Raw genomic sequence first — 23,850 nt, 5'->3', positions numbered from 1 at the left:
TCAAACTTATTGCTACCCTTAGTTCAACTTAATTTTTCCCTATTACTTATTTGAAAGGAATTAAAAAAGAGGAACAATACAAAAGGAGCAATACAAAAGCGTTAATATAATATTTTTTATGCATTTAGATGGATATTTTAAATGGAAGTTTCGATCTAAAATGTTTAGATTTATGTTCAACATATTGGTCTCTATATTTGAAACAGAGCTTTCTGTTTATTATTACTTAAAACTAGCATAACTCACTGAAATTTTCTCCGCCCATATACATTGCATATATTTATTACCTATGCTACATGCTTGCATCTTCACAAACGTAAACAAACTCCACTCTAAAATTAAACTTCTCTTTGGCATTGTTTGGAAATATTTTGAAGTGATGTATCACTCTTACTTCCTAGTTATTTCAATTACACCGTCCCCTGTAAGATGAAACTCATAACTATAGTAAAGCCATGACAATAAAAAAAAAGAGAGAAAATATATATTGTTCTTAAGTAATATTGACATATCATAAATAGCACTATGGAGGGAAGAAAAAAACCCATGAGAGATAAATCCCATACATTGGTCGTATGTCGCTATACGGAGAACGCATTGATATAACTATATCCTGGTTTGCAAAATATACACAAAATTATACACGTAACTAGTTCTTAAATATCACCGACTGTGTAACTTTATATGTCATAGCAGATTGACTTATGTGGTTGTTCAACGAAAAGGTTATGTAAAACGACCTCCTTTAACACCCATTGAAAAATGGTACAACCAGTATAACTGAGTGACTGTGTACACGCGAAATCGGTATATGATATCACTAAACAGGCAACCCAACGGGTCTTTGTTTTTGTGCATGTACCGCGCTCCTTATTACTTGTCAGCCGCTTCAAATCATCGAAAAATGTCAGGCACTTTCTTTACAGTGTCAGTTGGCTCGAAATTAGGAGGGCCAGAGTTAATGAAAGAATTGAAATTGTTAGTTTGACTTTGAGTTTGTCTTTGCCCCACTTCTCTGTCATTTTCTTTTCTCCTCTTTATTTATTTTTTATTATTTTTGGTCTCTCTTTTTATTTTTTGGCTTCTCTTATTCTTCCTCACTTTATCGCGCTAAAAGCTTGAAATATCTGCGAGGGACAAGTTCAACAACTGAGAAAACCGTAATTTTCTAGGCTGCTCTTCAAAAATTTTAATCAAAAAGTGATTGTGGCGGAAACTACCTCATTGAAATGAAAGATAACATGATGGCTTATCGGTCAGCCAATTACAGTTCATGCCTAGATGAAGATTAAATCATTTGGACATCGAAGGACGACGTGAGCACACGCAGATTTCGAATTTTTGTAATATTGGAGTAGAAATTATATGAGCTGAACGGTAAGATTCATTGCTTTGATTACTTTTCTTTTAATTCTAACTTTTCTTTTCAAAAACTGAGAATTATTTTACAGTAGAGAGTAATCCATCACGTTAGGTGAATGGATTGTATTGACGGAACAACGTAGGGAGCTATAGGTTCGTGTGGTATACTGTATCGATGTGTAAAGGGCTGTATGTATTGCCAGGGGGGGGGGGGGGTGGGAGAGGGCGTATAGTCTTACGTACGAAAACGCATTAAGTCTATATCATTCATGGCAATAATGATACCATGCAACTGGATGTAGGAAGCCGAAGCCTAGATACGCAAGATCCTGCCATTGGAGAGGATACATTGAAATCCCTTCCCTCTTGAGGGTATATGCAACGTAACACATCTTACCAAAATCTTTTCCACAGAAGTACATAACTACAAACAGTTGTAATCACATCATAGTTGAATAGGAGCAGTCAAACAGCTGTAACCATATTAGTTAGATTAGGAGTAGCCAAACAGTTGTAATCACATTAGTTGATTAAGATCATGTTAGACCAGTTAGAACCATGCATGCTCATTATTCAGATAAGGAGAATCCAGACAAATGTAACCACAGTTGGTTAGAAGCAGCCAAACAGTAAGTAAAAACATTAGATGATTAGTAGAAGCCGAACAGCTGTAATCACATAAGTTACATAAGGAGCAGCCCAAAAAAATGTAACCACATTATTTAGATTAGGAGCAGCCAAACAGTTGTAATCACATTAGTTGATTATGGCTATGTTAGACCAGTTATAGAACCATGCATGTACATTATTCAGATAAGGAGCAGCCAAACAGCTGTAACCACATTAGTAGATTAGGAGCAGCCGAACAGTTGTAATCACATTAGTTGATTAGGGCCATGTTGGACCAGTTAGAACCATGCATGTATACATTATTCAGATAAGGAGCAGCTTACAAGTTGTACCCACATTAGTTATGTTATGAGCATCTAAACAACTGTTAACCACATAAGTTGTAGTTTACCTGCAGCCAAGGAGTTGTAATCAAAATGAGTTAGATTAAGAACACAATTTGTGTTAACATCGTTTCTATAGGTCCGTTATTAATATCAAGGTTAGCATAGGATCGTTTCCCTTGAAATGAGACTTTTGTGTGAATGTAAATTGTGGTGAGAGTTTGCTGTAGTTATACGAATGTTGCGAGTACTTGAGTACGAGCGAAATGTCCCTAGTGCGAGTACAAAGCCATGCATACTTGTGCCAGTACAAACCCATGCGTACGAGTACAAACCCATGCGTACGAGTACAAAACCTTGCGTACGAGTACAAACCCATGCGTTCGAGTACAAACCCATGCGTTCGAGTATAAACCCATGCGTACGAGTACAAAACCTTGCGTACGAGTACAAAACCTTGCCTACGAGTACAAACCCATGCGTACGAGTACAAACCCATGCGTACGAGTACAAACCCATGCGTACGAGTACAAACCCATGCGTACGAGTACAAAACCTTGCGTACGAGTACAAACCTTGCGTACGAGTACAAACCCATGCGTACGAGTACAAACCCATGCGTACGAGTACAAACCCATGCGTACGAGTACAAAACCTTGCGTACGAGTACAAACCCATGCGTACGAGTACAAAACCATGCGTACGAGTACAAACCCATGCGTACGAGTACAAACCCATGCGTACGAGTACAAAACCATGCGTACGAGTACAAACCCATGCGTACGAGTACAAACCCATGCGTACGAGTACAAACCCATGCGTACGAGTACAAACCAATGAGTAAGATCGATCAGTGTGTAGGAGATGGTGGAAAAGGGTGGGGAAGGGAGAACGGTAGATTTGCGTAGCATATTATTGAATTTGGTCTTTCATATTTATTGGGTTATTTAAATCTTTTTCCTAGTATATAGAAGAATATCGTTGGTAAAATTTCTCAGACTTATACCCCTGCACTTCATGTAGGGCATTTCACTCCCCGGCGCATGAATTTATACGCTGGTTATTCCGTCGGGGTTCAACCCCCCTCCCCCCCCCCCTGAGCTCCCGTCACCAGACTTTATCATTTTCTGTATAGTATAGTCCAGTAGAGATTAGGCCCGAATCAGAGTCCAAATGGATGTTGGAATGCTTTTCACTGCTCAAGGGTTTCTAACTTATATGTAAGTATATTAATTTAATCATAATCATGTTATAAAATATAAATTAATGATGATGGTATAAATAAACTTGAAACTTAACTCATTGCCATTCAGATACAAATATATCTTCAAAAGGGCACAGGAATTTAGTCAGTCCTTACCAGCAGTTTAGGAAATGATCAAATACAATTTGTGGGGGTCATATCGTCCTAACGACCTTTTATTTGAGAACCTGGTGCAAAAACATCGCGATAACAATCTTGTAAGCGATTTTCACTACGCAGAGTTGGCCTTTAGCTTGCCGCGGCAGTATAGCACAGTAGCTTCAGTCAGCTCTTGATTAGCGTGCAACTATCTCGTATATGATGATCACCGTGCTATGGTCGATCTGGAGCTCTCCATATATATACAGATATAAACATCAAAGATACTGTTTACAATTGAGGAGTTTTTAATTTTGAGTTCTACTCGGTGATTTTCGTCGTCGGTGATTTTAGTTCGTCATAGAAAACATAACACTCCCGTTGATCCCTCGTCTTCAATACAGGTCAGTTTCTGTAAAGATTACCGTTGCTTTTATTTAATGTAATTTCATACACTGTCGTGTTTTTGTAACGTTGTTGGTATCATTATAGTAAAATCGAAATAGTTTCAAACCTTTCTGAAAATTCCTTTTCTGGTGGCACTTATTCTCTTGTCATTTACGATGTGGGGTCAATTTCTGCAATAATCCATCAGTCGCATTACAAGAAATTGAGAACTTTGAGTACACACAAACACACACACACATATATATATATATATATATATATATATATATATATATATATATATATATATATATATATATATATATATATATATATATATATATAAACACCTGAAAAAGTTTACATAGTTCGATATTCGTAAAGCACGCACTATGCTTGATAGCCATCGTTGAAGCCAACTAGCATCATGATTCATCTCTAGAGTACTGAAGGGTGTGGGTAAGAGCCTACAGTGGAACTACAACCTTCCTCACTGGTTTCGAACCTCTGGAAAGACAATGTCCAGTGTCCATAGCCTTATTGGTTAGGGTGTCCGCATATAGAACGGGAGGCCCGGGCTCGAATCCCGGTGGAGTCTGGAACTTTTTTCACTGTTCTGAATTTTCCCAAAAAAATTGATGACAATAATGAATAGTGTAGTTTGTCTTGTGGAGGGTGGGCGAAAAAAGAAGTGGAAGGGTAAGGGACAGGGTAGTGGCCACGGACGGGGCGGAGTGGAGCGACTTTGTTAGTGTAATGTACTGTACAATATCGCTGGAAGCTGTTTGGTCTTTCGCTCAGTTACCGCGTCGACCAGTCATAACATTTTGATAGCAAATGACGTCTTATAGTCTTATCAGATTCGTTATATTTTATTCATTCGTCAACCAACCCCCCCTCCCCCCCCCCCCCCGCTCGGCTTGCTGTCAATCATTACCTGTAGGTATATTGTACCTTGAAAATGCTGATATCCTATCTTTGAAGCACATAATTATGTAATTTCGGATAAAATACTGACAGAAGTACTATGCAAACCCTCTACAGGTCTAGAGCTGTAGTGGCCTGCAGATACGCAGTATTGTAGTGCGCGTGGAGTGCTTGCAATATTAGGAAGTACTTTGCAAATACGCAGTATTGTAGTGCGCGTGGAGTGCTTGCAATATTAGGAAGTACTTTGCAAATACGCAGTATTGTAGTGCGCGTGGAGTGCTTGCAATATTAGGAAGAACTTTGCAAATACGCAGTATTGTAGTGCGCGTGGAGTGCTTGCAATATTAGGAAGTACTTTGCAAATACGCAGTATTGTAGTGCGCGTGGAGTGCTTGCAATATTAGGAAGTACTTTGCAAATACGCAGTATTGTAGTGCGCGTGGAGTGCTTGCAATATTAGGAAGAACTTTGCAAATACGCAGTATTGTAGTGCGCGTGGAGTGCTTGCAATATTAGGAAGTACTTTGCAAATACGCAGTATTGTAGTGCGCGTGGAGTGCTTGCAGTATTAGGAAGAACTTTGAAAATATTGTAGGTACCTTAGCGCCGTGACAGCCTGATAATAAGTTGGTTACACAACCAGCCTCTAAAACTGCAAATGTACAGAGACTATGAAACTTTAAGTTTCAACGTCCAGTCATTTAGATATCGTCCACTTGGCCAGCAATGCCAATATTTTAGCGCGCACACGCACTACAATAACTAAGATGTGAACATGGTAATGTACCAGATGTAGGTTTGGTATTAGCATGGAGCTATTACCGAAATAGCTCCATGGTATTAGCAACTCTCCTGGTCAGACCAGGGAGTTGTTATGTTCCATAACAACTCCCTGGTCAGACCATGGAGGTAAAAACAGACTAAATCAACACCATTGTATTCTTTCGTCAACAAGTGCATCCTACACTCTATAGGCATGTAAGCACCGCACATTGGTAACCATGGCAATACTCGTAGCCTATAGGGATCTTTGTAAATGACCCTTTTAGCACGTTCGTTTAAATTGGTAATAAAAGTTGTTCAGTATTGCCTCATTTCTTTTCAAAAATTACAGAAAGGAATGGTTTCTCTCTTTCAATAAACTTAGAGAAAGTCATCATTTATCAATGACGTCACTAACGTAATTTGGGAATGGGTTTCATGACTAGTACTGCATACTTATAGAAGGAAGCTGGCCACGGATCATATTTAACGGCTTCCTGCTTCAGTGAATTGACTTCGTATAAATTGGGTTTAAATATGTAGATGTTTATCACTGTGGTTCATGTCAACTTTGGTAGTCAGCTGTTGTTATTAAAAACTCAATGTAAATCCCGAATACAGTCAATATTCTCGCAACATAAAAAATATGACTGCGCAATGTTTCTGTCATGTTATTGTCATGTAGAACAGAGTAACCTACACCACCTGTCGTGTTATGTATATATAGCACAGTGCAGTATTATGTATAGCACATTATAGGGTATAGTATATAGTCACATATTCATAGTTAACGTGAATATAAATCATTTATACGCGCTGTGTATTACGTCTATATATCATGATTATTGAACAGATATATATGACACACTATGCTATTGTGAAATGTCTAAAGTTCAAAAGGAAAGTAAAAGGCTTAATTGTATAAAGTGATAAATTTGTAACAGGATTTTATTCACCGCTGATGACACGAAATGTTTGTTTAACACGTGTCAATCGGAAATTGTAACTTTGTTAATTACTTCTTGTTTATATTATAAATGGTTGAGCCTTCCTTCAGCAGTATAGATGTTTTATTAAAATTCAAACGTTTCAATTTGTGTCATAATGTCATTGCCACCAGTATACATGTACACACACAAGTGTATTTAACATACAGACTGAGGACCCCGTTGTTTTCGCCCTTGTTCAAATCTTTGTACCCCTTAACAACAACATTCTTCTGAGGACGTGGTGATGCTTTGCAAACGACATCTGGGGACATCAATTGCACAAGTCCTTCGTAAGAATAGAAACCAAGTGAACGGATACATGCGGATGAGCGGACAATACATGTTTCTGGTCTGACCCTTTAGTGCAGGCCTATACGTTGTATTGTTTTATGTTCCTTTTAATTCTGTGTCGTACTACAGCTGACTTCGTATCGCAAAGTAAGTTTCTATCAACTTCCAATATGAAGCCAATTTTTTTCGAGCAAAATAAAAGTTGTTTTCTGTATAATATTCAAATATTGATAGGGCCGAGTAAGTCATATTAGATCCACCATTTCTGTATATGTATTTGAAAACTAAAGAAAAAAGCTACAGCTTGTTCCCGCCAAACTGAAACGTAAGTAGCATATTTTCATATATTGATGTCGTCTGCTAGCAATAGTATTGTAACTTATATATAAATGCGCAGATATTCGTGTAGGCTCGTGAATGCTCAATGCATACTTTTTTTACTAAGTCAAGATTATTAGGGATGCACCGGATCCAAATTTTTGGATCCGGCCGGAACCGGATTTTGCCGGATAGTACATGAAATCCGGCCGGAACCGGATTTTTTCATTACACAAAAGAAAATCATTAATAAGAAGTAGAAGTATGAAACAAGGAGCAAATCTAAGGTGAGGTATACGCATATTATAAAAAAGGTGAAATTAAGACCCCATAAATGAGATTAAATATGACTTGAAGTGGTGTAATCTACATTCTTTAATAAAATAACTACAATATAATTGTTGACAAGCTTGATACAGTATGTAAATTTGTTTGCTGGAAAAATACTGTAACTACCTATGAAGTTTGTTTTAAAACGGGAAGCTACATTTCACAAATCTCATGCTTTATACTGAATAAAAAGATTACTTAATTGTTGTAGTAACACTACTATCAGGATTTAGAATTGTTTTTTATTATTCATTATTTGGTAACAAATTTTTACACTGCAATGTTATCTGTAAAAAAAAAAAGAAGGAAAGCATTGCATCTTTCCAGAAGTGGAAGAAACTTCTTATCTATCTTTTATCTATCCTTTAAAATGGAATTGAATGTTCATTAGAACACTTAATGATTTAGGTTTTTCATGAACTTTTAGGAACTTTCATGGTGACAAGAGATATCTTTTTCTGTGAGAAAATTAGATACTGTTTTTTCTGTGACTGGCACCCCATTTGGTGGAAACTCTTCTAGTCCATTGCTTCATCTATTTATAAAAGTGCCAAGATTACAATTTGCATATTGCCATGGCCACAAACAATGAGTAACAATTGACAGCTTTCTAGACAGGAAATGGACTGTAGTGGTCCACAAAAAGATCCATTGTTTTGACTTCTTAAGGTCCTAATGCAGATGTTTGGATTTTGGACATTTCATTTCATGCAAGTGTTTCTCTCTGACCATATAAGAGATTGTTTCACACATAAAAATTCAGAGAAAACATGAATGCCAACAATAATGGGAAAGTAAAGATTCAATGGAACAGTATTTTGACTGATAAGTATATGGATGGTCTATTTTAACTGCACAATATTAAACTGATGAAGGCTGCAAGAAATGATTTCACTGCAAACTGTATTTGTTGTATATTGCTTCATGTTGTATTATAACAGCAGTCGTATTATTTTGGTTGATCTTTAGAAACAGTGGGTCAGACCATTGAGAAAATTAAATTAAACATGTTTAACCTAATTTTTCCTTACTTTGAATGTTTTTATTAATTTTTGGAAATAGTTTACATTGATTTAAGTTAATACCAACACCTTTTAAGGAATAATTCAGGCCAGATTTTGAAAAAGATCCGGCCGGATTTTGAAAAATATCCGGCCGGAACCGGAACCGGATAATTTCTCACTATCCGGCCGGATAGTCCGGCCGGACCGGATATCCGGTGCATCCCTAAAGATTAGCATTGTTATAAGTGGCGATAATTGAAGTGTTGAACAGTCTCAATTCGCATTCAACATGAATAAACTTATTTAAAGTCTCCACATAATTTTTTGAGGGAAATAAGCACACTTGTTGATTTATAAATCAAACCGAACTGGTTCGAATCATCACATCAACGACCCATGCCACGTGGTGAGTGCATGCAGCTGCCGAGACCATAAGAGTCACATCTGTAGGGATGGTATAGGGTCCACGTGGGTGACCATGTACGTCATCAGGCAGTGCACAGGTATGTCAACAACATGGCAAACGTGGTTTTCAATTGTTTCATCGGCCACTGTTTTTCTCATGTTTTTTACCGTTTATGGGAATTAAGAGAACACAGCAAACAACAGAGAGAGAAGCCAAACAAATTAAAGTAAAAATGAGGGAACGGACAAAATATGTCAACGAATCCCGTTAAACCATCCGCGACATGCATGATCGTCTGTAAACATTATCACTCTGCACGTTGGCTGTGTATATGCAGATCATTGTGTAAGCTATTTCACATATCATACGCATGCGCACAGTGACGGATTCCCAAAGCCAAAGCCACATACTTAGAACCTCGTCCTTATCGACTATTGCCGCTAGAGCATGCGCAGATGAGGTGAGAGTGATACGGGAGCAGATGTTTCATCTCACTTCTAATAACAAAGATCCGTCTGTCCGTGGCGTATGATGTATTGTTTTTCTTCCATTCTTGATTACAAGAATTAATCACCCCTCATCTTTTCCCAGGTATATCTTCTAGGACACGGCCATATAAACTTGCCTAAGAATGGAACATTTAATATTTCACATATATGTTAGAAAAATGACCGTAAACCGAATAATTGAGATCGCCATAGAATAAAGACAACAGAACAAGAAATCAGTTCGTTACATTGGAGGCAGGCAGGGGTGGGTATAGGGACAGGTGGTGGGGGCAGGTGGTGGGTGGGAGACGAAATGCTTATAATTGGAAAAGAAGACGCCACTATAAAGGCCAATGGCTGGGAATTGCAGGGTTGGAAAGTAACGCTATCGTGTGAAACCAAACCCAATACGGCGAAACTGAGCTTATATATACCAGCATATATAAATTAGGCTATATAAATATCTACACAGGCTGTGGTGAAAAATAATGGTTTAAATGCATTACATTGAAACTGGAATATTAACGTTCCAAATTCACCACCAAGTTTGTTATAATCATAACAATAACAGTTTGTTAAAAAAATTGTGATTTTAACCTTATATCTTATTAAGTCCGTGATCTCCAGGTAAAGAACGATCTGACCTCACCAATAACAACAGTCATATGATGTAACTTCATCACGCGAGACTCCCAATATATATATATATATATATATATATATATATATATATTCATATATAGGCTTATGTTATATTGTACTTGTTCCTATAATGTCCAACATTCTTCTCATTATGACCTTTTTTCGATAACAATGATGGTTTTGTACCGCTGCTTGTTCATTGTGCGTTAGCCTTGATGTGAATAACAGATTCAGTTCCATTAAGTACAAGTTATATTATCACAAGTACGTGTAGTGCATTAAAATGATTGATGCCCTGAATCTGATAGGCCTATTTTAATACATCTCTCTGAGATTTGATTAATGATTCTAAAATCCTGTGAAATTTGGCTTCTTAGTCACGTGTCTTTCCAAGTAATGATGAGGAACAATTCAACAATTGGAAATATATCAATTTAGAATTACACATGCGATTAAAAGGAACGTGAAAAATTGTGTGGACGAAGAAACATTGGGAACCGAATGGAAAATTCAATTGCTTGTTCATTTGCAGTTAGCGAATACTTGAGAGTATTCACTTTGATAAATTCTCTTTAGTTCCTTATGATAAAGAACATCAGCACCTGACCTAGACCTAACACACTTTCGTATAGCTAGGTACCTAGCCTAGCTTTCTTTTAATATGTTAATTCATATTTGGACTTATAGTTATATTTCTGATTAAAATCAATATTGTGTGAAAGTAAGTGGGTCTGACGTTTCGATCCTAGCAGGATCTTCTTCAGAGGCTGAATAACAAAGTAACAGTAACATAAGGGACCAATACAAGCTCAGAATACAGACAGATTAATGGGCAGGGTGAACACAAAAGAAACAAGGGAAGGCTCATAGGAGAGAAGAAAGAAGCCAACTAGGGAAGAGGAGAGGTAGGAGATAAACAGTAGAGGGACAAATAGAGGATTAAGGGAAGAGGGTGGGAATCAACTAGAGATGACAAAGACAGAAAGGTGTTGAGAAAAAAAAGGTGGGAGTGAGCTGCGAGAAGAGGGTGACAGAGGGGGAAACAAGGGTATATGGAGGGGAGCAGAAGAAAGGTTAGTTACGTCCTTCCTGAATCTTGAGCCCATAATGTTGAATGGTGCGAAGGCGTTGCATCACAGCCTCTCTCTGCTGATTCGTACTAGGTCAGGACGGCTACGTAAGGATTCAATCCCCTGTAGGGACATGTCATTAGTGGTATGGTTGGGAAGGTTAAAGTGGTCTCCAACCGGGGTCTCAGCCTTCATGGTGTTGACTGTGGCTCTGTGACCATAGAACCGCTCATTGGGGTGGTTTTGGTTTCGCCAACATACAACTCTACAAGAGATCAGATAGATGGCATTATAGAGGTTGTGCAAGTGATGTGACCCTTAGTCTTGTGTGTGAGTTGGGTGCTGTGGCTGGTGATGGAATTGGATTCAACAACGTGAATATATATATTCAGGTGGCATTTGGCTAAGTTTGCGACTTTTCAGTGAATCTGATAAGAAATGGAAGATTTAAAGGCAACAACGACCACGTAAGTTTGATCTTAGTATAGCTTTAACGAGAATAGCGTATCGTATATTACATTGATAATGTGTGAGTGACGAATAACTGGTCGGTATACATTAATCCACCCACGCATAAGCTCACTTCGAACACATATCTCATCCTTCCGATTATTGTACATGAACATAACGTCACACCGGATACTCTAAAACACATTACATTTTGACACTGGAAACTGCCTACTTGTTACCGAAAACATCACTACAACGGATGCCTGGCAGTGGCGGCGGAACCGGGGGGGGCTTGGGGGGGCTCAGCCCCCCAATATAAAAGTTGAGGGGGCAAATGCATGATAAGCCCCCCCAATATTTACCAAGGCTCCGAAACGTGCATCTGCCCATTTTTCAATGCATACTTGTCGATCTGTCCGATGCACAAGTATACTCTATAGGTGTAATAATTTTAGTAATTGCTGGGGGACCCTCGGCCCGTCCCCTGGCTATAGACCACATTGTCACCCCAACCGCGTCTTCACGCCCCGTGAAAAGTGGAAGCAGTGAGTGTGAGTACCGGTAAGCGTAACACAACTTCGTCTTAGGCCAATGACTTGCCTCATTTCAGCCAGTTCTCCAACATCCCCTTACTTAGGATGCCCCCCCCCCCCCCCTAACGGACTCAAATGGACTGCTGGCGCCCTTTTCAGCTTTTCACTACTTTTTACTTATTCGCGATTTTTGACTATTTTATTGCGCTCTCATATACCTATTGACATTTGTCATATTCTGTTGGTGTAATTTTCCGACAAAATGGCGACGACACCTATTTATTCTCCGTTTATCTGCAAATTAGCAAGGCCCCTGAAAGGGTCATTTCCTGCAGTCTAGGGAGTATCTTTACTCAAAAATTTTCTGTACGCTCCGCGCCAACCTGTGGTGGCGCTCCGCTTAGATAGTGTCGAAAGCGCCCCTACAGACCATTCCTGCCCTCCCTGACCAATACTCTAGCTCCGCCACTGCCCTTACTACACTCAGAAAACATCTTTGCGAGTACACTACGAGTAATAGCTACTCTCTTAAAAAACCATCGAATATACAAATTACAATGTTTTTACGTGCAATCTGAGAAATTGCAGGCTTGAGACCCATATTTTAGGGCTATTCGCAGCATAAAACACTCGGAAAGTGCCGTTTCCGGCCATCTGGGGGTTTGAAAAAACCCAAAATTTTCTTGTACGCTCCGCGCCAACCGATGGTGGCGCTCCGCTTAGATAGTCTCCACACATTAGCCCCCCCCCCAATAATTTTTCCGTTCCGCCGCGCCTGATGCCTGGAATATAAGTTTCATTGCTTTTCAAATTTAATGTCAGCTTTTGATAACCTATACATAGACTTACCACTTTTGAAGTTGTTAATAACCTAAACATAGACCTACCACTCTATAAAATAGCAGCTATGTCAGCCTAGCCCATAATTATGTGGCATCTTTTTCGCGGGTGAATATTTTATTGTCATTAACTATGATGATGCTGAATAACAGCTAATTATTGCACCAAGTCAAAAAAGACAACATCTCCAGAGCATTCATAAACATCATTGCAGTAGCGACTTAGAAATGAATCTGGAAAGTGAAATGATGTTATGCTAGTTATCAACCATGCAGCAGTTTTAAAATCATCAACCACATCAATGATGTTCACTGACTGATCACGTTTTGTAGACAATTATAGGGAATTTTATTTTATATGTATATGTATTTATTATATATATATATATATATATATATATAGATATATATATAGATATATATAAGGTTTAGTCTAATGAATGTAGAAATGATTAGAATATAGCCAACAACTTTTCTCTTCAAAATAATTAGATCGCTAACGTCATTTTGTGCAGGGGATGTTTTTATTGTTTTAGTTGATGTAAGGTTAGCATAAGTTATGATGATGTGATAAAGATGTGATGAAAGAAGATGCCGTCTTGCAAAACTTGTGGTCAAAGACGAATCTAGTTCACATTAGTTTCTTTCAAAACTTCTGGCAAATATCTACGTTTGATCAATAACTCGGTCATCTCTTACAAGAACTCTCAAAAACTTACAGAAACTCTCATGTAGTAATTTAAAAATTTAGAAAGCAAATGATAGAAACTTTTCTTAAATAACCCAGAAACACGATATCATATATAGGGAAGTTGTTTCCTTTCTCGGAGTATAGACGCTCTTTAATTAGTCTACAATATATTACGTTACCATATCCATATATATATATATATGTATATGCATGGGTAATAATTACTAGCCTATAGCAACACATTTGGCCCCTATCCTACTACGTGAGTTAGATAATGTTGTATAACACATTGTTTGATACCTTTGAGTTCATTTCTGTTTGTATTGCTTTAGTGTAGGGGTTACTGGAACAGCGTATAACGAAAATATTATACTTAATCGATGTTACATATATTTTTACATGCAGAAGATGACCTGAGATTATTGTTATCGTTCACTGTTTTCAACACCATCTTCCATTCTTTCACTTGACCTAACACTAAGCAAAACCGGATGTTCCTTGTTGATAGATCCATCAATGTGTTCATTGCTTGCAAAGGTTCATGAGTATCCTGTGTAAAGACGTCATTATTTCCTGAATAAGGGTACTGTTCTACTTGTTAACGTCATATATAGCTATTGCAAAACAATCCCATTTTCAGTTCCGTTGCTGGCTCGGTCATGGTTCACGAGCAAAAATGCATGCATGAGATACTATTCTTGAGGCAAATAGCCTAACAAATGATATGTTACGGAAAATGAAAAGCCTACATCTCAATGCGAAAGGCATACGTTGATGGTCATGTTTCCAATATTAGGCCTGTATTAGAAAGATATATCATAGTCAAACACATATCAAAGATCGCCCTTTTTTCTGCAGATTTAATTATAAATTACACGTCAATCTGACAGATATTCCAAAGAAGATTGGTTTATAAATAAATCATTGTTACCTAGAATTATAAGACGGACGGAAACGCTTAATGAGCCATTTCATTATTGCGGTGATCGTGTTGCTAAGAATCTCGTCGTGTTCTGTTTCTTTTATCGAATTGGGAGATATTTGGTTATAGTTTTTTCAGCTTCATTAAGGTTATCAGTGTTGGCCTAAAAAAAAAGCTAGATGATAAAATAATGGTCACTTATGCTCGATCTTCAACTTCAACTCAATCTTTCAATACTATATATAGCCTACTCGATAAAGTCGTGAGGCATAGTTTTCCTCACTATAAGACTGGTAAATCTTTAAAGTATAGGCATAATGTGTTTGTGTATGTTTAAATGGTGGAAGGTTATTATGTTTCATTGAGATGGAGCATCGAAAATTTCAGTTTATTAACTTTGAAATTTAGTTTTATTTCACTTCATATACCCTTCGAAAATATTGAAACTTATAGCGAATTCGATTTGAACTTGCCGTTCATGCGTATGTATGATAAGATTAGCTTTTGAATATGGTATAGTCTTTCTTAGACTACATAAGCCTATTCTTCTCGGCCTTTGGCTAAGATCATGTGTAGTATCTGTTCTTTTCGAGGGGAATGGTTATGCACACCTGACGATGATCACACAGTCACAGTCCCAATGCAAGGGGACTGGGGTTGAGAGCGGATCAGTCGTTTGGTAGTTTGGTTTTCGTGCCCAGGTTCTATCCTGGGCGACTTTTCCTTAAAAAAAGCATAAGCCTATTCTTTTCGTTAGGTCACGTCGTCCTAAGCTGAATGAACTTAGCGATCCTACAGCATACAGTTCCTTCATTTCACATATAGTCTGCAACAGTCATGTCCTGTCATGCCAAGTATACGTTTCAATCAGTTCCAGGTCATCAAAACCCCAACATTATAATTGGCCAAATATCTAGCATGTACAAGCGCCAGGGTTGGAGTCGAGTCCACCTATAGAGCGAGTCCGAACCAAGTACGAGTCCACAGGGCCACGAGCCCGAGCCACGTTCGAGTCCACTAGGGTCCGAGCCGAGTCCGATAACATTGTTGGAATCTCTCTTGTGAACCGGACATTGTGGAAGATGGCTTATCATTAGACTTGACTGTTGCACACAAAATCAGAGGCCTTATAAGGAACATACTGTATAGGCCCTAAGTAATAAAAGTACGAGGAAGGGGAAAGAAGGTACAAAACAAACAGACATATCTAAGCTTGAGGGAAGGGGTTTCCCCCAGGACCATTGAGACACACCTGAGTAACCTTATGGAAGGTGACATATATGATGGTATTTGTTGATGAAAGTCTCACAAAATGCGTAACTTTCACCCATGGGGTTGGACAGCAGTGGGGTTCTAACCGTAGTCTATTACAGCCCACATAATTAAATCTTTGCTACGGTCCGTGTAACCTTGACGTGAGGGGCGTGGCTTCATTTGGGCTTTCCACTTTCCCCTGCATGGCTTTAAGCCAAGTACCCCGAGACTTGTGAAGTGGACAATAAACACGCACACACCCTGACAATCGTTGTGTCTATTATCAAACCTAAGATTGAAATGTTATCAAAGTCATTTAAAATTAGTCGATATATATAGAAAGGCGAAACTGGTTATCATCAGAGACTAGTAATTGTTTTAACTTAATGACAATAATGTAAGCAGAATTATCATATAGTTTCAGTATATTGTTTATACTTCCAAACATGTATCACGCCCACAGACGATACGATGTACCGGTTGAGTGACGACTTCTGTGACTACGCCTATAGTAAAAATGCGTCTTTTATCAATAAGTATGTGATATATAGCCACGGTATGTATGCCACCCACCAGAGGTCATGATATATACACCACACCCACCCACCCACCAGATACATAATGTATTACCTTCAACCCAAGAGACGACAAAACCCATGGCAACAACATGTACCTCGCCATATTTAAGTCGGGTCAGTATAGTATAATTGGCGGGCTGGTTGGAAGAGTTTGATACATATCCCCATAAATACGTTTTCCGTTAGGTGAACATTCTGTATTGACACGCCCAACTTAATGATTTCTTGAAGAGGGAGTCTGGAGGGTTTTGGAAACGGCTACATGATATTTTTCTGTTTTGTTTTTCTAACAGAATGTTTTTCTCTTCTTTTCGTGAATAATGTCCTGTATACTACCACGCCTATATAGCTTAGTCATGATTCAATCTCTATTACAAATTGGGAAAGAAATGATACTTTCGATTGAAGTTTAACCCTACCACACCTAACTACTCTTTAATTAGGCTATACTTTCTTACACAGGTACATCTTTTTACATGACTAGAGTTATATCTATAGGTAGCATACCCTAATTAAAAGCCCCATTGACTAACACACTAAGTCACTAAAGTAATGTGGTCTCTAAGTCTAGATAAAAGTTCTCACTATAGCTAAACGCTACCCATCACTGGTTAGCTGACAAGTTGGCCATTCATGGCACCATCAATTATTCGTATCATGACTATGCAGATAATTTGCTATCAGAGCCTGAAGTTTTCGTCACTTGTAAACAGACCTCTTCACTCAGTATAGTAAACAATCTCGTACGCAGCTCTTGGGAGGCCTAAATATGCCTCAATTGACCTAATTTTTACACCACATGTACTTCCATTCATGCTCTTCATCATGCATGTCACTAAAAACCAGATCCTGATTGATAACATATCAATAAAGATGTTCTCCTTCTACATTTTGGCACTTTTTCTGAAACGGGAGAACATTCGTGCGGATTAATATATATAAACTCTAATAGGATTTGTCACCCTTATGTGGTGGGTTCTCTTGCTCCGGAGGTTCATGGGAGTGTATGCCTTTACCGTTAGTTTCCAAGCCATGGGCGTAGTATACAAGTAAGTTGAAAGGGCCTTCGTTATCGTTCCTCTCGCCGTCACGGTGTTATTTGTTTGGGCAATAGGTGTTTATATGGCTCAAATTACTGATATGTCTCCTTGAATGTTGACAGTGCTGGTCGTCGACATTGATTTACCGTATTTTTCTGGTAATATCCTCTGCCCCCTCTCTCTCTCTTTCCGTTTCCTTATATCACTCCTATATATTATAATAGGGCTCCGTTAAATCTCCTACAACGATTTGATCCACTGAGTCCAGCGGGTTTCCTTTATCTCTATACGTCTTCGCATACAAAAGTCATACATTAGTCTATATAGCCTAGGCCTAGTAAATGATATCGGTATTTCAACATTAATCTCGTAATTTATTCGTTTAAGTAAATATCCACCTTCCAATTAATATTTTACAAAGGCCTACATGTTTTATGTAAACCTATTGTTGTAAAATTATGTCCCGTTTCGCTTTCCTTGCAAGACTAAGTAGGTACAGAAATGAGATGCAAGCCAAAAAGCATGGTCAATTGCTAAATCCTTTTTGTCGCTATTATAGTTGTTTTAGCTGATTGTATATTCCAAGTATTTCCTTCAGAATCATGGAGGAGAATTCCCCCAGTTGTTTCTTAAAATGAACGAAATTTGACCTGCAACACCTGAAAAAGATTTAACAGGAAATTGAAAGAACGAAAGGCTTTTGACCTGTGCAGGGTTAATTCCTTGTAAGTATATCGTTAAACGTGTAATCCATACTCATTAGTTTACGGAATAGTGTGAACTTTTCATATTCATTTATACAAGCAAATTATTAAGGATTACATTACATAGATCAAGTATATGGAAATCGCGGTATATATAAGAGTGTCCAGAGTAGATTTTCGTTTTCTGATATTTAAAAAAAATAATACGATTAATCACTTCTGTGGCAATTTTTTTAGTACAATGGCATGTTGTATGGACCCGTGTGTATACAATACAACAATAATTTGACAGATTGACTCATATCATCTTTCAACAAGATTAAAACAATTATATGAAAGAAGATCATATTTTGCCTCACTATACAACCGCTTTAATATTTTACATTTGTTTTTTTGTTTTGCATTTGTCTAAATTCGTGTCGCAATCCAGGGTTTTTGCTGATAGTCGATAAAACTCCCACATCAGTTTTGCTGAAATTTCACATTATATCAAATGCGTTGAGTTCTTTTTGTATTGTTCTGCTGGATCAATCAACATGCATGCATTAACGCTTTAATCCGTGTGGGGATTGGGGATAAAAGAGTTTGTCGCAATTACAATTCCTCTAAGCTGGTATTAACCTTACGATTTGCTTACAAGATATGATCACTATATATGTCTTCACTAACCAACAAATAAAATTAAATATGAAATACAGTGTCGTCATATTTGGTCAAACTCAATTTTACGTTAAACCAAACATTTTTTTTTGAAAGTCACTAACTTAAAAGAATAGTCCAGGTCAAAATTTCTTTTTCATATTGTACAGAGGAACATTATCTTATAGCATTCAAGTGAAATTTGCATTCAAATGCAGTACCGTTTTTGAGATATTGACAGTTGAAGTTATCTGATATTCTACCAAAAGTAAACTTAAAGCAAACAGGTGTGATGTCATATATAGTTGCACACTGACATATAATGTTCAGTGTATTTTCTTTCTTTTTCAGTCTATTGATTTGACCTTGGATTGGATAGGGTTGCTAGTTTGTCTAAATGGGATGTGAAGTTTATAAAATTCCTATATCTATGGTACATTCACATTATGGATGCATCCAATTGTGGAGTATGAAATTAGACGAAAAATTTAAAGGAAAACAAAACATTATGTATCAGTGTGCAACAATGACGTCACACCTGTTTGCTCCAAGTTCACTTTTGGTACGAAAGGTGGCAACTTCAACTGTCAATATCTCAAAAACGGTACATAGTAATTGAATGCAAATTTCACCAAAATACTTAGATTAAGTTCCTCTTTTTGGAATTTTGACCAGGATTATTCTTTCAACTTCAAGATCAAAGTGTATAAGTCCATATCGATACCGACCATTCGATCTTGCAGAGTCGAGTAACCGTACATGACGTAATTATCCGATATAGCTGCCCCGCAAGGAACATGGCTTGTTTTCGGGGTGACGGGTCCATTTTAATAAAAGCGATTAATCGTTCATGGGTATAATGATCCGATGTACCGGTCGCTGTCCCGCACGAATTACGACTTGCTTTCTGATTGTCGCGCATATTGTCCATTTCTTGGAAACCCGATTCACGAAAGTATTCGACGTATGCCAGTTCCGTAAAAAATTAGTGTTTCGGAATATACCCGTATATGCAAACCAGTATAAACGCCGCAACCACTAAACCACACGTATATCATTTTAGGATAACAGATTTTAGGATAACAGTTACGTAATTCATGACACCGTCATCTCATATATTCATTACATGCCAAAAGTTTAAGTGCCTTTTTCAAACATATCGTCTTTCTGCCTTAATTCGACCTTCCACCTAATTAATGCATTTAAATCTACTAATGAACGAAAGTACAACGAATAAACGTATAACTTTAGGGGGTGTACTTAGATGTGCTAATCGTGTGCACATATCAATATACGCAATCACGCTATGATTGTGCAGTACCTGCGGTATCCGGCGTATATGCATGAATGGAATTATTTCACGATTTTAGGGAAATCAGTACTGGAGCCAAATTTTAAGCCCGCTCAAAAATGACTGATAGTTTTCAAGAATACTTTCCTGCAGGATTTAACCTTCTAAGGAAATAATTGGGAGTTAAAATCGTCCGAGGGTAACTGAAAACTGCATGTCGAATTTTGAGCACGTTTTGGACGAAAGTTCAGAAATGGCGGCGTGCACTTTTAACAATCTATTTGACAGTTTGGTGCATTGTTCATTTCTCTGAAAAAAATCATTGTACTTTTATCGGATGTAAATATTTGTTTGGTAATGTGGTAGTAATTTAGAAATAGCTATAATCGAGAAAAATTAAACAGATATAGCAAATCAAAACAATATTTTGTTTGGCTTTCAAAGTTACTGTTTCGTTTTAGATTGATTGATTGATTGATAGCTGATTGATTTAGGAGATACTTTGATTTCGCTATTTTTTCGGTAATAGCCGCCCATAGGAATTGCTATGAAATAGACAAAATGTTATAACCGGAACATCAAAGTAAATTATGTGGACAAAATCCTCTAGGGACCTTCAAAACGTGGATAGTATTTTATTTGAAAATTACGTGAGAAAATGTGGTATTGTATGTGGCCGGTAGCTTTTTCAATTCTGGGTATCTGTAAAGTTTTTTTCAACTGTTTTTATTTCACTCATGGAAACAGACTCATGAGTGATGTCTGTAAACACATTTTGTTTGCTTAGAAAGAAACCATTTGCTATGGTATTTATTGCTTCGTAGAGCGGAGAGTTGAATCGAGGTTTTTGTTAGCACTTTCTCTTGACATCAAGGGGACGACAAATCCTAAATGATTGGCCCTATCTGTCCTCTCTTGTGACGTCACTTCTGTCCGTGTGTGAAGTGACGATAAATTCATGCTATACCTTTGACAGTTATCATTCATTTTTTTAATATGAAATGGCATTTTACATGCACGCCCGAACGTAGACACTTTGTCTACATGCTTGGAAAAAGTACACAATTCTTTGGCATTCTTCCGTTTTTCTTTCAAATGCTTCATGCTTCCTGTGTTCATGTCCGAAGTTAACTGTTTCTAAGAAACGTATCGTATAGTATATAACAATATATACCGTAAATCATTTCCATGGGCTACTTTATATAAATATAGGGAAGTAAAAGCCACGTAACATGTTATGTATATGCATATCGTAATATACTAAATAGCGACTCACGCCGTGATGATGACGTCACATGAATAATTTCCTGGATTCCTTTTACCTCTTCTGTTTTGCAGGTAACCTGGCTACACCGACATGATGACTCATTCGTCGCAACAGACCGAGGACTATAGATAAAAACAGAGAGCAAGCTGTCACCGTCAACCAGTTTTGCCTTTCCCGTTGCTATATATCATTCAAAATGGATCCTAACTCTACGAGTAGTAGTATATTTGGAGTGGTGGATTACTTAGCATTGTTGCTAGTTTTAGCCATATCGACGGCTATTGGACTCTACCATGGAGTGTGTGGAAGTAGACAACAGACTACACAAGAATACTTTCTTGGCAACCGTGAAATGGGCCCAATACCGGTTGCTCTGTCGATCTTGGCTAGTTATATGTCCGCAATTACCTATCTGGGCACCCCAGCGGAAGCGTACATCTATGGGCCTGAATTTTGGATGATTAGTCTAAACTGCGCCATTGTTGGAGTGGTCATCACGAGGACCTTCATCCCGATCTTCTATCGCCTACAATTGACCAGTATTTACGAGTACTTCGATAAGAGATTTAATAAGGCAGTTCGAATGTCGGTGGTAGCATTCAGCACAGCATTCGGTCTGCTGTATCTGGGTATTGTCATATATGCGCCATCGTTGGCGTTGAATGCTGTGGCAGGAATAAGTCTACCTCTCTCCATATTAACAATGGGACTGGTATGCACTCTCTATACCTCAGTAGGGGGTATCAAGGGTGTCATATGGACCGATGTATTTCAGGTATGATACATATATATATCATTATAGATTATTTTATTATGGTATCATTATATTTATACGTCACAACAATGTTACTGTATTGGTTGCAGTGGCTTGCACGTGAATTCAAATTCGAAATTTCCCCTGACAGATTTAGGTATAGTAGCTTGATCTTTTTGGACCGGGGCCAGAGGCGAATCAAGGATTCACAAAGGAGGAGTGTGGCCTAGAGTAATTGAAACAGTCTCCCGTGTATTTTGGGGGAGCCTGGGGTCCTCCCCCAAGAATAAAATTCATAGCTTAGACGTCAAGTGGTTAATTCAGAGGCATTGTTACACTACAAATTAGGTCTATAAGTATAGCGTTAAATGCAAGGTTGAGCTAGTAAACTTTAAGGCTGAGTCGGGGGATTTGGGGGGGGGGGGGGTTAAACCCGTATTCTTCCCTGACTTATTTTTTAAAACTGACGGCGGGTGGTGGGGCCATTCCCCCTAACCACCCCCCCCCCGCCCTTCAACATTGAGCACGCCACTGGTTTGTGCTGAATTTAAAATTGTGAAGAACCTAAACGAATACCGTAGCACAATTCGATCTTAATAAACTGATTGAAATTCCCAAATTCTATTTTATGAAGGTTGCGATATTTTCTCTTAATCAAACAATTTTGCTTGACTCTTATAAACCCTTTGATGAACGTTGACCAGCTGTGCCTGTTTATCGTGAAGTACAATCAATGGTGACAGTAACAAATTCAAATAAGTTAGACGCCAGGTTGTCCCTAGTGTTATAATATGATCCTTCCATCAAATTAGGATACGACCAGTTAATTTCTTATGCACAGAATATACGATAAAATATCAGTGCTTGGCAGGCATATATGTATCATATATCCTGGCTTGCTGCCATTTCAGACCAGTTAAGTAATGGCTTGAAAACAAAAGATAACTGCAGCGAAATTCTTTCATGATATAGATGAGGTAACTAACTTCAGTTTGTGGTTGTTTTTGTCAGACAAGAACCCTCTGCAGTGTGATGAAAATATGTGGACTACGTTTTAATGAGTCAGTGGTTAACCGCCATTGATAAATTGAGGTTGGACCCTGCATGCATGGGACAGCACAATGGGATGTTTTTACCACCTAAATGTCAGTTGTAAAATATTGCAATTCTATGCCAGACCGCCAGTAAACATGTAACTGACGATTTTGTACAAGTGGCACACACATGTTTTTACCCTTGAGGTTGGACCCTGCATGCATGGGACAGCACAATGGGATGTTTTTTACCACCTAAATGTCAGTTGTAAAATATTGCAATTCTATGCCAGACCGCCAGTAAACATGTAACTGACGATTTTGTACAAGTGGGACACACACACATGTTTTTACCCTTTGGATAACCACAAAGTTCGCAGACAAACATAACACCCGATTAACCTAGTGCACCATATAACACCCTAGTGCAACATAAATTTATTTCTATGAATATTCATGACTCGTGGACATATGTTAGATACAGTGCCGGAGTATGACTCAACAGGTGGTAATGGTTGTGAGTGAGGGGTGGGTGGATGGGGGTATAAGGGGGTGATTGGTGGTGGACAGGCAACATAAA

General features: G+C 38.1%; 1 protein-coding gene and 1 pseudogene across 4 annotated transcripts in view; both read left to right on the top strand.

Annotated features, from left to right (window-relative positions):
• Positions 1-836: 836 nt before the first annotated feature.
• LOC139966132 (sodium-coupled monocarboxylate transporter 1-like) overlaps positions 837-23,850 on the top strand; it is a 35,053-nt gene continuing 12,039 nt past the window's right edge. The window contains exons 1-2 of one of the 4 annotated variants that reach the window (XM_071968852.1): positions 837-1,377; positions 21,554-22,257. In XM_071968852.1, the coding sequence (XP_071824953.1) occupies positions 21,679-22,257 (579 nt within the window). In that variant the 5' untranslated portion in view covers positions 837-1,377; positions 21,554-21,678. Of the gene's footprint in view, positions 1,378-3,795; positions 4,062-7,023; positions 7,164-9,040; positions 9,172-21,553; positions 22,258-23,850 lie in introns of those variants that run through there. The other 3 variants (XM_071968851.1, XM_071968853.1, XM_071968854.1) reach the window with 3 other exon arrangements.
• LOC139967139 (U2 spliceosomal RNA) lies at positions 15,251-15,351 on the top strand (annotated as a pseudogene).

Source organism: Apostichopus japonicus, chromosome 4, assembly GCF_037975245.1.
Source record: "Apostichopus japonicus isolate 1M-3 chromosome 4, ASM3797524v1, whole genome shotgun sequence".
In the NCBI taxonomy this organism is placed as follows: Eukaryota; Metazoa; Echinodermata; class Holothuroidea; order Aspidochirotida; family Stichopodidae; genus Apostichopus; species Apostichopus japonicus.
The sequence above is the reverse complement of the archived record's forward strand: the minus strand, read 5'-3'. Positions and strand labels throughout refer to the sequence as shown.